We start from the raw sequence: 14,455 nt of genomic DNA on the forward strand, positions 1-14,455 counted from the left end.
TCTTGGAAAATAGAAACTCTACAATACAAAAGAAAATGGGCCTCACTATCCACTTGTCCCAAGTCACACAGCTCACACAATCTGTTTTCTCCTTTGAGTATTTTTCAATCTGCCAACCTCAATAGCTGGAGGAAGAATAGCAGCTCCCAACTGCAACTAGATGCTTTTACTTCCAGACACATTACACATTACTCATGAGTCAGGACTGTTGTTTGGTATGAATATTTATACGTTATTTAGGTTTTTACCAGATATTTTCTTCTTTTAACTTGATCAAAAGCTTACGTTTATCAAGTGAGCATAACAGCACAAATCATTCCAACCGTCAGCCTGCTCAAAGTTCCAGTAAAGCTCTTTAGCCCACAGAGATTCAGAGATTTTAACCATTTGATTTAAAATTCTAGCAAGACTTTGACCTCATAAAAAGAAAACACACACCTGTGCCAGCTCCCAGCCTGACTCCTCCCAGGAAGACATTGCTGGCCAGGGCTTCTTTGTCCCACACTGTGAGCTCCAGACAGACATTGTTGAGGTCTCCAGACTGCAGGCCGCAGTAGGTGAAGGTGTGGTTCCACTGCGGGTTCACAGTGCGTCGCTCCACCACTGTCTTGTGCTTTGTTGACTTGTTGCTGTCAGGGAGGAGGTATCTGAGGGAAAGAATACAACTTTTATTTACAATGCTCAGGCTGTGTTTGACAAAATCACATCTTATATAAAAATTGAGCCAGAAATGGCACCTTGCTACATTGCTATTTTGATAATATTTTGATAATATTTTGATAATATTTTGATTACTTGTTCAAGCCCTAAAAGGCATTGTTTCTTGTCAGAGACACAAAAAACTAAAAAGAGACACAAAACAACTACAAAGAGACATAAAATGACCATAATGATAATGATGATAATGAAAAACTACTACAAAGAAACATGACATGAGTGTTAAGAGTCAAAACAACTACAATGAGAATCCAAACAACTACAAAGACAATCAAAACAACTACAACAATACACAAAATGACTACAGAGACACAAAATGAAAACAAAGAGAGACAAAACAACTACAAAAAAAACAACTACAAAGAAACTACAAAAAAGGAGACCAAGAAAGACTACAAAGAGAGTTTAAACTACTAAAGAGACACAAAACAATTACAGAGAAACAGCTAAATGCACGGCTTAAATGTATTTGGAGTTACAGATAGCAACTCGTTCTTGATATTGATTCATATTTGAATATCTAAAGTTGTTAATTTGACATTTATTTTGTACATTACTCCACAATGTACAGTTTATTATTGCCAAAAATGGATGAGCTTCAAACCCGCCCCTGAAGGGGGCAACTCACCCTTTCACAAAGGGATCTGAGGTGCCTCCAGACTTGACAGCAGTTAGATTTTTGGCTCCTTTGACTAGCAGCTCAACCATGCCTCCTTTAGGCAGAGTGAAGTTGCTCGTCTTCTTGCTTTTCAGGAACCCTTTCTTCACTGAGGGGAGACGCAAGCAGGCAGAGAGAAAGGGTGAATAAAAAAGCTTCACTTCAAGGTTCAGGTCTATTTTTGTGACACTGACACGACAAAAACATTGTCGTAAAAATTCTTAAGACATGAGTAAAATGTGTGTACACATTTACATGCACTTTGTGTGTATATAGAAACAGCACATACACTCAGGACATGTACTTATGATAATAAGCCAGTACATTTTTTTACTAGAATTAGGATTCATGCAGGTGTCACAAAAACAAAATCTACCATCGTATACCAAAGTATCCCTTGATTCAACAAGAAATTACACCACTTTCTAATAAGTAATTCTTTTAAAAGGGTTTAGAAAGTTCTAATATTTAAATTTGTTGGCGTGGTGCAGCCATAAAAACAAAGAGACTTTGGTCTAAATATTACGATCAGTGTAAACATGGTATAGCTTCATAAAAGAGTCGATACTGCCAACATCAATGCTACTTCAGGGAAAACTTATTATAATCTGTCAAAATAGAGATATTTTGTTGTTAAAGCAGTTTGATCCCTTTCTCTTTACAAGGTTTGACACATTATGAGTGAGAATAATATATATAAGATAATGGTCATCACAGTTGTGAATGTACCTTGTACTTGGTCCAGAGGCAGCATGAGGTTCTTCTCTGCAGGTATGTACTTTAACACGACAGTCAGTTCTCCCTTATACTGCATTGTGGAGTCCATACAGCTCTCCACCTACACAAACACCATCAGCAAATCACTTTAAACACTTGTCCTTGTGAGTGCTTGTGTAAGAGGAAGACAACACAACACACAGCTGACTACACGTCCTACCTTGGGCTGCAGAGCGTACCACTCCTCTATCTGGGAATCAAACTCCCAGGAGTCAAAGGTCAGCTCCACCTCGCCCAGGAAGCTGTTGTGTCCAAAGCGGTCGTGGTGCCACACAGAAACCTGCAGGGTTCGCATCTCCAGCTGCGAGTGGCTGATCACATACTGCACAACACAGAGCGAACATGGGCTTAGCGATGAAAGCTTGGAATTTGAGTTTTCAAGTTTAACTCTGTTTCCATCCACTCACCCTCAGATTCTCATTGAAAACAGGATTAATGGTGTTGGCCTTGATGCTTGTCTTCCTCTTGCTCTGTCGTGACGTATCTGGCAGCAGGTAAGTCTTCACATAACTAGCACGAAATTAAAAGACACGGTGACTCAGTCAGGTTCGATTAGAGGAGATGGAGACTAATAGTTCTTGTTTATACAACAGGGGACATCAGCTGCCGATGATTCATTGCAGCAGATCTCATCATCTACAGAGCAGTAAATATGGCAGGATATGTGAACAATAAAATAGGGATAAATATTAGCTATAAAAACAGCTCAACAAAACACTGTAAATTAAAAAAACAAGATAACCCCTGACATCTTCACAGAGCAACTAAGGAGACAACCAACTGGCTCCCTTTGGAGGTAAATGGAAATTATATATGTGGTAGATGGACACATTGCTCTAATAATTATGATACTTAAGAGTTTTGCCATCCTCATTACAGGTGATAAATATAAGATAATATCATATAAGATCACCTATATGCTGAAGTAGGCAAAACGCAGCGTAATCTGATATTGAGAATATCTGAACACAAAGTAGCCGTATGCGAGGCACTGCAAGGAAAGAAATCATGGTTGTGTTGCTTCCCTTTAATTCACAGGGTATTGAGAGAGTCACTCCTAACCCTTGAGCTGGAAACACAGCAATCGTTTATTGAAAAGGGAAGCACACTGGATACATACTCTGAACTCTTTGGTGACACATGAGCTAAATGAGACTTTATTCCATTCTTGTCGTGTGCACTCCCATGTCTAACCTACATGGTCTCTCTGTACCTAGATTAGAGGTATGTAGGTAAAGGTGAGCCACTAAACCCCTCCTGGCACAACCCCCTGCCCTCCTATCCCTTATTAATTAGGCATCTTCATTCAATGTATGATGAGTTATGTATAGTGACCTCTTTTCTCCTTCCTCTCTTTTCTATCTGACGTGGCTCAGACAGAATTTGATGTTTGTTTTATTCATGTTACATTCACTCACTCTGGCTGACTTCCTTCCTCATTCTGTGATGTAATCATCTTTTTTTCCCCAGGAAGTTATAGTGACAGGTAGGCTGGGCAATATATACAATATATATCATTATCCATGTAAGAGACTGTACCGTCTGAGATTCTGGATATTGTTATATCGCAATAAGGAATTATTTCCTTTTTTCCCTATTTGAAAGGCTGCATGACAGTAAAGTTATATAATCAAAATGTTTTCTGACTGTTCTAATTCAGTCTTGTTCTGATACTTGTCTTTACCCACGTCGACATTATATTCACATTACTGATTATTATTGATAAAAAATCTCATTGTGTTAATATTTTGGGAAAGGCATTTGGTCAAAAATGTTGTAATATTTGATTCTGGTGCCCAGTCCTAGCATTTATGAAGTGCTTTTGAGGACATTTCAAATTATTGTTGTATATATTGTTGAACCGGGAAAAGGTCAATATCTATTGAATCTGTGCGTTCAATATGTAGAGGTAACTGAACCTCCGTCAAAGGTGTCATCTGAGAAGGTTAACATCATTTGTCTTTAACATGTTTAGAAATAGAAAATGAGTCACTGTCATTCAGTTTCAGCACTTCATAATAAGCCTGCCTTTATAAATGTTTCATAAGCTTTCACTAATGTTTGTTGTTGGCTAAAAGGAGTAGATCTATTTATTTATTCACATTCACCACTGCAGATTTAATGAGTACTTATTAGCTGAGTGTCTGTGTAGTGCGTGTGTGTGTGCGCGCGCTCGTACGCGTCCGTGCGTTGCCTCCTCTCATCCCCCGTTGCCAGGTTGTGACACTCCTTCACCACGACATTGAGAGCACCAGTTTTGTAGCTGTAGCTGATGTTCAGCAGGATCTCGCCGCTCACCCTGGCGTTGCCATAGTCACCGGTCTCACTGTACATGCTCATCATGCTGTTTATACTACTCTGTTAGGCAGAGACAGAGGGATAAAGAGGCAGATATGAGAGGGGGGAGAAGGTCAGAGGATGAAGAAAGGGTTGTATAGGTGGGGAAAGAAAAGAGGGCAACACATGTGAGACATGAAAGGGGAAAAACGGGATGAGGGAGAGAACAACAACAGCATCTAAAGTATAACAGAACGCTGATGAAACATTGTGGAAATACAACAGCTGCAGCCCCTAACAGTCTTGAGTGGAATAAAATATGTGGCAACACATGGTAATGTTCTGGCTCATGCCATCTGAAATTGTACACTGCTACAACTGCATCCCCACAGGGTAGTACACTTTGGCCGCCAGACTTCAAAAGATTCGCTGGCCTGCGGGACACACAGGGGTGAGATGAGGACAGTCTAGTACAGAGGAGATATGAGCTGAGCCTTCATGAAGAAGAGGACACCGCTCAAAACAGAAAAACGGTGGTTCTTAGTGTTTTAATAACATGTCAAATCTGATTGTAATACTTGAATTTAATACTAAATGTCACAATTATTGTATCTTTTTTTCTAACATGAGTCAGTGTAATTAAATGAAATAACTTCAGGCCTTCGTAAACATCCATTTTTGTTGTTAATCCTTCAGTAGAACTCAGTGATGTAAAACATTAGTCCGATATGTTTCTTATTCTATTTGTTGTGAAAATCCTCACTAGGGGACAAAATCGAGACGGTGGTCCTCTCACTTCTTGAAAAAAGTGAAAGAACAAGAAAAACACTGGGTCCATCCAATCCTGAAAACCTGCTGATAAGATGATACCAACTTATCTCGATCACTCTCAGGTGTATTTCAGGATTCCAGAGGTCCAGTTTGATACACTGCAGCTACTTGCACTGGAACCAATTTCCACAAACCACAGAAAATCGTTCCTGTTTCGAAAAAATGAATGACGGACGACTCCTTTGCAGGAACTAGCAACAAAGTTTTGAGAGCATCACACAGGATGTGTAAGAGAGAAAAACAACATTACCAATGAGTAAGATGGCTGGCATTGGTTGGTTGGCTGGGATTTACACCCACACCCCTTATTTTCTTGATTAACTGAGTAATTGTTGGTCTCCGCCACAGTTTTTTGTGTTCGCATAAAAAGAATTACGTATTTTTTGTCTGGCTATCAGTCCAAAGCCCAAATATATTCAATGTACTATCACTGAAGACAAAGAAGCAAATCTTCACAATGAAAAGAAAGAATACATTTGAAAGTAAGAAAACAAAATAAAACCCCAAAATGCAATCATCAAGTAACAACTCTCTGTGAAAAGAGTGAAAGCAGACAGTTTTGTGGTCTTGTTTTACCAGTCACATTCAGAAAGTTCACTCTCTTAACACCGACTGTCCAACAGTGGACTGACCTGTGCTGCTGCACCTCCTGAGTTTCACAGATTACCAAATTAAGACGTAACAATTCATACAGCATGAAGTCCACGTTTTGTACACCTGCAAAACCTATTTCATGAACAAAAGGTACCGGATCAATACATCCACAGCAGGTAATTTTGTCTGGGAAAAATCTCTTGGGAAGCAGACCATGATGGCTATTGTAGCTGTGGACAGGATATAAGTGGTATAATCCAGTGATAATAACACTGCTGTCTGGAGAGCGCTGGAGTGAAGAAGCCAGAGATGAGCCTCCCCCATTTATTTCCTGCAGGGAGCCAGCGTGATACTACGTTAATGCGAGGCGCTCAGAGTTAATGGTAGTAGATGTAGCAACTTCAGCATCACAATTAAGAAAAAGCAAACACACTCTGAACAATCAGGGGTGTTCTGAATATGCGGGTATATCCAGGAACAATTAGTTTTACTAATGTTGTTTGTAATGTTGCTCTGCTGCTGCACCGTTACTGTTCTATAATGCAGTGGTGTAGATGAATGCATGCACGAGCGCTGAAGGTGGAGACTTACAGTCTCAGCATCCGAGTCGGGGACATTGAGGTACCCCCACCGTCTCTCTGAGCAGGGAGTGGAGGACTGGCAGCCGATTCATTAGAGAGATGAAGAGATAAACAGGGGGAAGGAAGAAGGGGAAAAAAATAGAGGAAAAGGGGAGAGAAAGAGAGAGAACTAAGCTCTTTGATGTGTTAGTGATAGAGACAGACCCCGAGCACAGACCCCCGGCCCCCAGAGGAGGAGCTGCAGAAACCGCATTACACACAGTTACCATGGTGATTATCAGAGGAGACCACAGAGATTACAACTCATCTGGAATCATCTGTGAAATCTACGAGGACGCACACAGGGCGGCAGTCGGAATGAGGAAGAACGAAGATAAGTTTATTATTATCTTATCTATTGAGTCATTCATATTTTCAATTAAAAAAAAAAAAAAAAGAATTCTGGTGATGCTGAGGGGCCGCTGAAGGCACGACAGAAGCGGAAATATCTCTGCTGCTGGACAGATTGTGATGAAATGTTTGTACGGACCACAGAGGATGATTCTTATTGACTCCTCTGACTTTTCATCTGGAGGAGACACCAACAGGTTGATGTTCACGGCTTTGACTGGAAATCATCGACTGGACTACGTTTTAATCCTGTGCCGTTATCAGTTCAACATTTAGATGTGTCTCGAAGTTGTTTTTAGACCAACAACACTAATAACATTCTCATCATGTGTTTATACTTGGTGTTTCTATTATTTTGTCCAACTTGTTTATGGCTAAAAAGCAAACCTTTCTTGCAATACATAATGCAATACAGTTCAACATCTCTATAAACCATCCTCCCTACATTATAACCTTCATAAAGGCAGGATTTAGTGCACGGCTGCTGTATTCGACTACATTAACTTTAGTGAGGTATACCTAATAAACTGGCAAATGAGTGTATATGTGTGTATCATTCTGATTCAACAGTAAAACCTGGATTAATAAAAGAAAAATAAAGTTTTCTCTAGAGCGTGAAAAACGAATGGGTCATGGAAAGAGTGGTCATTTTCTTTTTTAGTCTTCTCAACAACAGTTCGTCAATTCAGCTCCACACTCAGCAGACTCATTGCTGATTCAAGTGCGGGAAGTGCATGGCTGAGTATGAAGTTGCATACATGAGCTGTATAACTTCTTCATGAATTCTTAAATTCTATCACTAGTAATGATGAGGCTGTAAAGATTTCATTTTATCATCGTTAACACTTGGGAGAAAAACTCCTTAAGAGTGAGATCTCAGTGGTGGGGCTTGTCTTTCAACATCACCCACAAATGCAAATAAAGTAAGCCTATCATTTATGTACGTGTCTTTTGACATTTTGCATTACATGAAGCACAGTTTTTAGATTTTCATGTGTGCAGCGTGTCTTTGGCACAGTCAATTAAACGCCATTTTAAAAAAGGAGCATAAAAAAATGCTTATTGTTATCATGAATAACAATTAGTTGTAATGCTCACGTTTCAGGAATGATTCAATAAATGTGTCTAAATCCTGTGGGATGTATTTTTATCGTGTTGTTAATAAAGTTTTAAAAATTGGAACACAAAAAACAACAACTGGCGGAGCATGCTCACGTCCACGGGTCCAAGCAATTGTTCCCTTCCAAACAGGCAGGCTTTAAAAAGGCAGCACACAGGTTAAAATAATCTCACTTATACTACTTTAGTCCTGCTTTCATTGTTTACCAAAGCCCTCTCATGCAACAGTGGGCAGAATACATGCAGCTTGAATCAATGACAGACTCAACTATCTGCACAAAGTCCCTCGTCACGTCCATTCGCACAGCCAACAGCAGCTCAGTGACGGCTGTTAGTCATTTATGAGATGACACGATAAATGTCAGACAGGTAGGACGCCTGTCTCGTCTGTTTACCGATGCAGCGCTCAAATTATACACACACACACACACACACACACACACACACACACACACACACACACACACACACACACGGTTTCAGTCAGGGAATAAGCCCATTATTCAGGCCTTTAGAATAACTGGATTTTCTGCCAGACTAAGTACTTTATAGTTGGTTGTGAGGGTATCCAGAAAACAATAACTTGTGTGACCAAGTCAACTTTGCTGGGGGGGGGGCTACTGTGTCTGCATGGGAAATCAAGTCAAGTAAAAGAGGGAACTAATATCAAATTGAACCAAGCAGAGAGTTTTGGCCTTACACGTCCATCATGTCTGCTGGGTGGACACGTTCTCGCCTCAGTGCCTCGCTCCAAGAGCAACACTAGCCAACATTAACTAAGAAATTGAGCCTGCCTACATAAACTTAAATGTTCTACAGCGCGCCTTTAAAACTGCTTTTAATGTTTGCTTTTTTCCTCTACTTGGCCCTGTTGCACAAAATAATCAAAATATCAAAGACATAAATCCAACACTTAATGTGAATCGTAACACGTGAGATGTTCATTTTAGGTAACTTGTGTTCCAAATCTACCCTTTAAAATGAGAAAAACTATGAAGTTTAGAAAAGTACTAACAAGAAATTAACACATGAGCCTATATTCAAATGTCTGCCTGCATGTTATTCTCACACATAACCGTTAGCATCTACATTATTGAATACATATTCTACAAGTGGAGTAGTTAGTTTATGTAAATGCAAGCGTGCTGCAGAGGAAGGTGTTCGTGACACGAGCTGTCCTCTGGCCTTGAAGCTCATCCTGTTTACACAGCCAACAATAGACTCTCCATGCCTCTAGCATCAGGTGAGGGCGAGCGTACGTGTGTATACAGAGTGTGTGAGTATATGTTTGTACTGTACGAGAGCGTTTACGACTTCCCCCAGAATGTGCTTGTGACATTTTTTTTTTGTGTTTAACATGGGCGTTACCGTTGACACTGCGTTGCTGAGGCGTCGGCTGGGAGTCTTGCTGTGAGCCGACATCAGAGCGTCGATGTCTTCCTCCGCATCCTCATCAGAAAACTCCTGCGGACGACAGCGTTCAGACTTAATCAAAAGGAGGAGATGGTATCTGAGAGGCTGGCCAAGGCATCCGTGTACACTTGCACAGTTTTCCACACATCAGCTCTGTGTGTGTGTGTGTGTGTGTGTGTGTGTGTGTGTGTGGGTGGGTGGATGCAGCCAGCTTTCCATAAATTCAATCAGACAAGTCAGGACAGAGTGTGGTAATTTGTTTACTCGGTTCTCACACGCGGAATCACAATGTCGCCGGGTTTACAGTACACTCGTGAGCATGAATGGATGAGCAGATCTAAAATATTCCGCGTGTTTGTGATTCTGTAAAGTGCCATGAATGCAAATGAGCGCTCAGAGACAAAGCAGCCCCTATACTGACCATCAGATCCTCCACCTGCTTTCAGCCTAAAACTGTTTAGATGCTCGTCATGCTCTTTGAAGTGAGCTCTGAAGTGAGCATTAACATTCAGCCCAGCATCCGGCGCATCACGCTGAGTTCATCTGCCCACAGATGCTGAGCTCGACATGGACTTACAGCACAGTAGATGTATGGATTAAAAGTGGAGATGAATGGACCGAAAAATCAAACAGTCTCACTGTGATTGTGCTCTGCAAGGAATTTTGCCACAGAAGTCAAATATGTGGGGCTAAAGGGGACGGGTTGATGGCGCTTACTGTTTCGTTGAGCCCGGGGACCGAGCGGCTTCTGAGGCTGAGAGCGTCGTCACTGGGTTCAGAACCAGGAGCTGACAGGTCCATCTCTGAGCGACTGTGATCTGGTGCGAGGGAGAGAGAGATGGGGAGAAGGGGGGGGGGGGGGGGGAGTAGTTTCAAAGATGCTGTTTGAAGGGAGAGAGAGACTGGAAGGCAAACACCGAGGAAAAGAAGCAGATAACGCAAAACACTGTAGAAACAAATCATCATCACCGTGTTATCCCTCGGACAACGTGTGAACATTTTGCTGCATATAAACATTAAAAACGGAATTTAAAACGCGTCTCACTATGTTAAACAATGCAGCTTTAAGTGCTTTACATTTGATTGAGCTGTGATTACAAAGAAACAGATGTGGATTTAAACAAATCGTTCAGCCCTTTGAGAAACACAAGAAGACAATGGCGAGAAGTTAGAATTCATCTCTCATCTCATTGTGTTTAGTATGGAGCTGACGTCAGGAGGCTGCGCCTGTCCGTCTTCCTGTGCTCACTGATTGCCTTTAGAAATTCATCGCAGTTTTGAAAACATGTTGTCCTTGTTTTCAGACAGCAGCATGAAAAAAAAGCAGGCTTCTTATTTCTCACTGGTAAACGTTGCTAAAATGACAACTGTTGCCGGTAGATTTCATCAGCTGTAATTGGATAGAAAAGCAGTTCAGTAGTAAAAAGTAGCCTGCTTAACTCTGCAGGCTGTATGCTACCTTACCTGCTGCCCTGTTAGATGATGTGAACTCCTCTGCAGTGGAAATGACTTTAACCATATATACAGCACATACTGCATCAGTCGAGTCACATTTTTACTCACTTTATTGGATGGATTTTTTGTTTTTGCTTAGACGCAAGCTTTCACAGTCCCAAGCTGCAGTCTACAGGGTGGGATCTGTAGAGAGATGCCATGTCTGGTGACCATACTAAACACCTTTATCTTAGATACGGTGGTGTAATGTGTTGTCAGGGGTTAATGAATCAGTAGTTCTTAGTCAGCCGGATATGCTGACGATTGCAGTTTACATTAGAGCAGACGGCCTGATAGCACAGTTTAATTCATCCTTTAAACTTGTGCTTGTGTTTTCAAAAGGTCTTAAAGGGGAGAAGGGGAGATCCTCAGTCTTGAGCTTCAGAGATGGATACATTTGAACTTTAAACAGACAACAAACCAGGGCTTACCGAGGGCTGAATGCACACACACTCAGTTTACCCACATTACTTTTTATTTTACCACTACAGCCCTGTAGCCAATACAGCTGGTTCTCCTGGCTTACAGTTTTTTATGATGAGCAAATAACTGCCTCACAGCTGTAGCCACGTACCAGACACACGGACACTAAATGGAATTAAGTTTGGATCTAACTCCAGAGAAAGTGTGTGTATTTCCCGAAAGTCCCTTATAATTCCCGTGAAACGCGTTGCAAAGTGAAATCGGTTAGAGGTGTAAATAAGCTCGCAAAACTACAGAACTGTGTCTAAAACTGCAGGTGGCATCTCCTCCAGACGTCTGCATTTTCCAAACAGAGACTGAGCATCTGAGGCCTCCTCCAGGGACAAACTGTGTCCTGGGAACACATCAACCGTAGTCAAGGACCAGAACGTGAATACGATTATAGAGAAGTGCTAGGATGTTGGAAAATGCATCCCAATTCTTGAAATACAATGCTGCAAAACAAAATGGCTACAGCGTGAGTGTATATTACACTGATGTGTGGTCTGTGGTCTTACTCAGCAGCTCTTTTCACAACACTTATTTAAAAATCCTGACACACTGCTTAGCAGCTGCTACAAGTGGAAATAAAGTGTCCGACGCGGAGAGAGACAAAAGTGGAGGCGATTACACTTAAAAAGATGATACAACCAAAGAAGTACAGCAGACAGCGACGGGGGTGTGAGCTAGTAGTGCAATTTGTGCAGACGTGACATCCGCTCCCGACTGAAGGAGTATGAATAATTGTACGAGGTACTTAAGAGTCTGGGATGGAGAGCAGCTGAGTGGTTCTGCAGAGGTCAGTCCGTCTGAATTCACTTTTAATATCTTAAAACTCTAACACATCTTGAGATTGCGATTGTCTGAATCTGTGCGACCTGTGAAGCTGTGAGACGACAGCAGGAGTCAGAGGTGTGTGTCGGTACCTGAGGACACCGAGGCCCTGGACACAGAGATGGTCGGAGTGTCCGAATCTTTCCTGTGATGGCCGGCGGCTTTTTTCTCGGACGGACTGTCGACGGACCGCAAGCTGGCGACGCTCTCCGCTCCGTCGGGCTGCGCGCAAACACACACACACGCAAAAACCTCTTGTTAAGAAACAAATGTAATCCGAAATGGTCCCCCCAGTGTGTTTCCATCTGTGTGTTTTTTGTGTATCAGTTGCTGACCCTGACCCTCCGGTTGTCGCCGGGAGTGGAGGATCTGTCAGGAGTTTGGGAGCGCAGGTTGTTGGGAACCGTGGGCATCCCTGAGGGCTCCAAGGCCACGGCACTGCCCCTGAAAACCAGTTCAACATCAAGTATTTCAACACCCGTGACATTCCTTTTATCCCTTATCATGAAATAATATTAACTTAAGCCTTGATTAGTTGCGTAACACTTGTGGGAGCATCTAGCCTGAGGCTCCTCGGCTGCATACACATAAATATTTACTCAAACATCATCTTTAAAGACGCCTTCATGTGGCTGAGCTTTAAGTAGCTGTCACGGCCATCCCACTTGAATTCTTTTGTGTTTTTTTAAAAAAAAAAACAGTTATCTGGCCTTGATGCATCTAAGTGTTTAGGTTTCAAAAATAATTCCTCAGGCAGTTTCAGCCTAGATGTCTAATGCAAGTCTCTAACCACACTTTGAGGTTTAATACAAGGCTGAGCCAGTGCAGAGAGACTGCGTATGTTTGAACACAACTTCTAAAACTGTGTCTAAGTGAACTCCTATGAAGCTTCAGTATGACATGACATTGATAGCACACAGCTGTATATTGGTGGTTTGGATGAGCACCTCTTTGTACGTGGACTCGGAGCCGAGCGAACACTTCGTACGCTTTGAGCATCTCCTTCCGAGACTGTTTTGACACTGGCGCTGTCGACCCCGTTCTCCGGCTTCAAGGTGGGTCGGATGCCTTTCTTATCCAGCTTCATCCTTCTACACACAAAGACACACATGTACACACACACACACACACACTGTTATCTACAGGAGATATTCAGTCATGTTGCTTATTGCGGATCCATTACACTGATTCCCCTGGTTTATCATGATCATCTCAGTCACTCTGTAGGGGAAATACACTCCGGTAAGTGAAGAACAACCTTGGTACATTACAGGAGGCAACTCATTTGAATAATTGTGTCCAAGTAAAGATGGATCGATAGCGAACGAATCAGTTCAAAGGAACGACTTATTAACGCAAACGAACTGACCTGATTCCATGTTTCACTTCTCTCTCGTTCATTCTGTCGTTCTCACAGACGAGTCGCTGTGTTGTTCACTGTTTAGTTATCAGAGTGTTGAAGAGGACTGAGAGCCAGCCAATCGTATGCTGAGTCTAGGACACTGTCGTCGAATTTTAGCCAATGTGAAACAGGAAAGCATAGCAACCGTTTCCATTTCGTTCCTAGCTCATTGTTCTTGGTCAGTCAGTCAGTCACCCTTGGCGTACCTTCAATACATGTCAATTTAATGTCAAGGTGAATATACACATTATCCACCGTTGTGTTGTCTAAAAGTACACATAATCATGAAGTTGCAGCTATGTATTTGCCTTGAACTACAGTGTTGTGTTGACCGTTAGCACGATTGTTTGAGAACGAGGAGCTGAGTACTGTGCATTACATGATTCACTGCCGGAAATGCGACTGAACGATATGAACGAACCTTCCTGCTGAACTGACCGACGGGAACTGAATCCCGACATCGAACGATGAAATCCACCTCTGTTTCCAAGAAGGTGGCTTTCTGTCCGGTTTGTATCTCTTTTTGTTAGTTAGTAGGATATAAAGAAAAACGTACTGATATATTTTAGAGAAATTCCTTGGAAATTTCAGCCATGTGATTGGCCACGATGATGGTCTGTCTGTCGGCCCACTAGCTTGGAACAAGACTGAAATATCTCAAAATCTACTGGATGGATATGCACAAAGACAGATCGTTCATGGTCCCCAGAGGATAAAGCCTACTGATTTTTTTCGATGATTGCTTGAAATTTGATACATGTACTCATTTTGCCCGGAGGATGAATTTCTAATGAAGACGTAATCCCTTTTGTGTACCAATTAGTACCAGTTAGCATGTTAACAAGCTTCTGTAAGTGTTATTTACTTATTAAAATTAGTGTTAAATAGCTCTATATTCCAGGAGTC

The 14,455-nt window shown here is 41.8% G+C and overlaps 1 protein-coding gene across 3 annotated transcripts in view; it reads right to left on the bottom strand.

Moving 5' to 3' along the window:
• sytl5 (synaptotagmin-like 5) overlaps nucleotides 1–14,455 on the bottom strand; it is a 48,020-nt gene that overhangs the window by 4,066 nt on the left and 29,499 nt on the right. The window contains exons 6-17 of one of the 3 annotated variants that reach the window (XM_030429169.1): nucleotides 13,095–13,238; nucleotides 12,489–12,591; nucleotides 12,240–12,369; nucleotides 10,075–10,175; nucleotides 9,313–9,408; nucleotides 6,446–6,511; nucleotides 4,332–4,510; nucleotides 2,560–2,662; nucleotides 2,313–2,474; nucleotides 2,105–2,213; nucleotides 1,346–1,484; nucleotides 439–647 (exon numbers count right to left, since the gene is read on the bottom strand). In XM_030429169.1, the coding sequence (XP_030285029.1) occupies nucleotides 439–647; nucleotides 1,346–1,484; nucleotides 2,105–2,213; nucleotides 2,313–2,474; nucleotides 2,560–2,662; nucleotides 4,332–4,510; nucleotides 6,446–6,511; nucleotides 9,313–9,408; nucleotides 10,075–10,175; nucleotides 12,240–12,369; nucleotides 12,489–12,591; nucleotides 13,095–13,238 (1,541 nt within the window). Of the gene's footprint in view, nucleotides 1–438; nucleotides 648–1,345; nucleotides 1,485–2,104; nucleotides 2,214–2,312; nucleotides 2,475–2,559; nucleotides 2,663–4,331; nucleotides 4,511–6,445; nucleotides 6,512–9,312; nucleotides 9,409–10,074; nucleotides 10,176–12,239; nucleotides 12,370–12,482; nucleotides 12,592–13,094; nucleotides 13,239–14,455 lie in introns of all 3 variants that reach the window. The other 2 variants (XM_030429168.1, XM_030429170.1) reach the window with 2 other exon arrangements.

Source organism: Sparus aurata, chromosome 9, assembly GCF_900880675.1.
Source record: "Sparus aurata chromosome 9, fSpaAur1.1, whole genome shotgun sequence".
Classification (NCBI taxonomy): domain Eukaryota; kingdom Metazoa; phylum Chordata; class Actinopteri; order Spariformes; family Sparidae; genus Sparus; species Sparus aurata.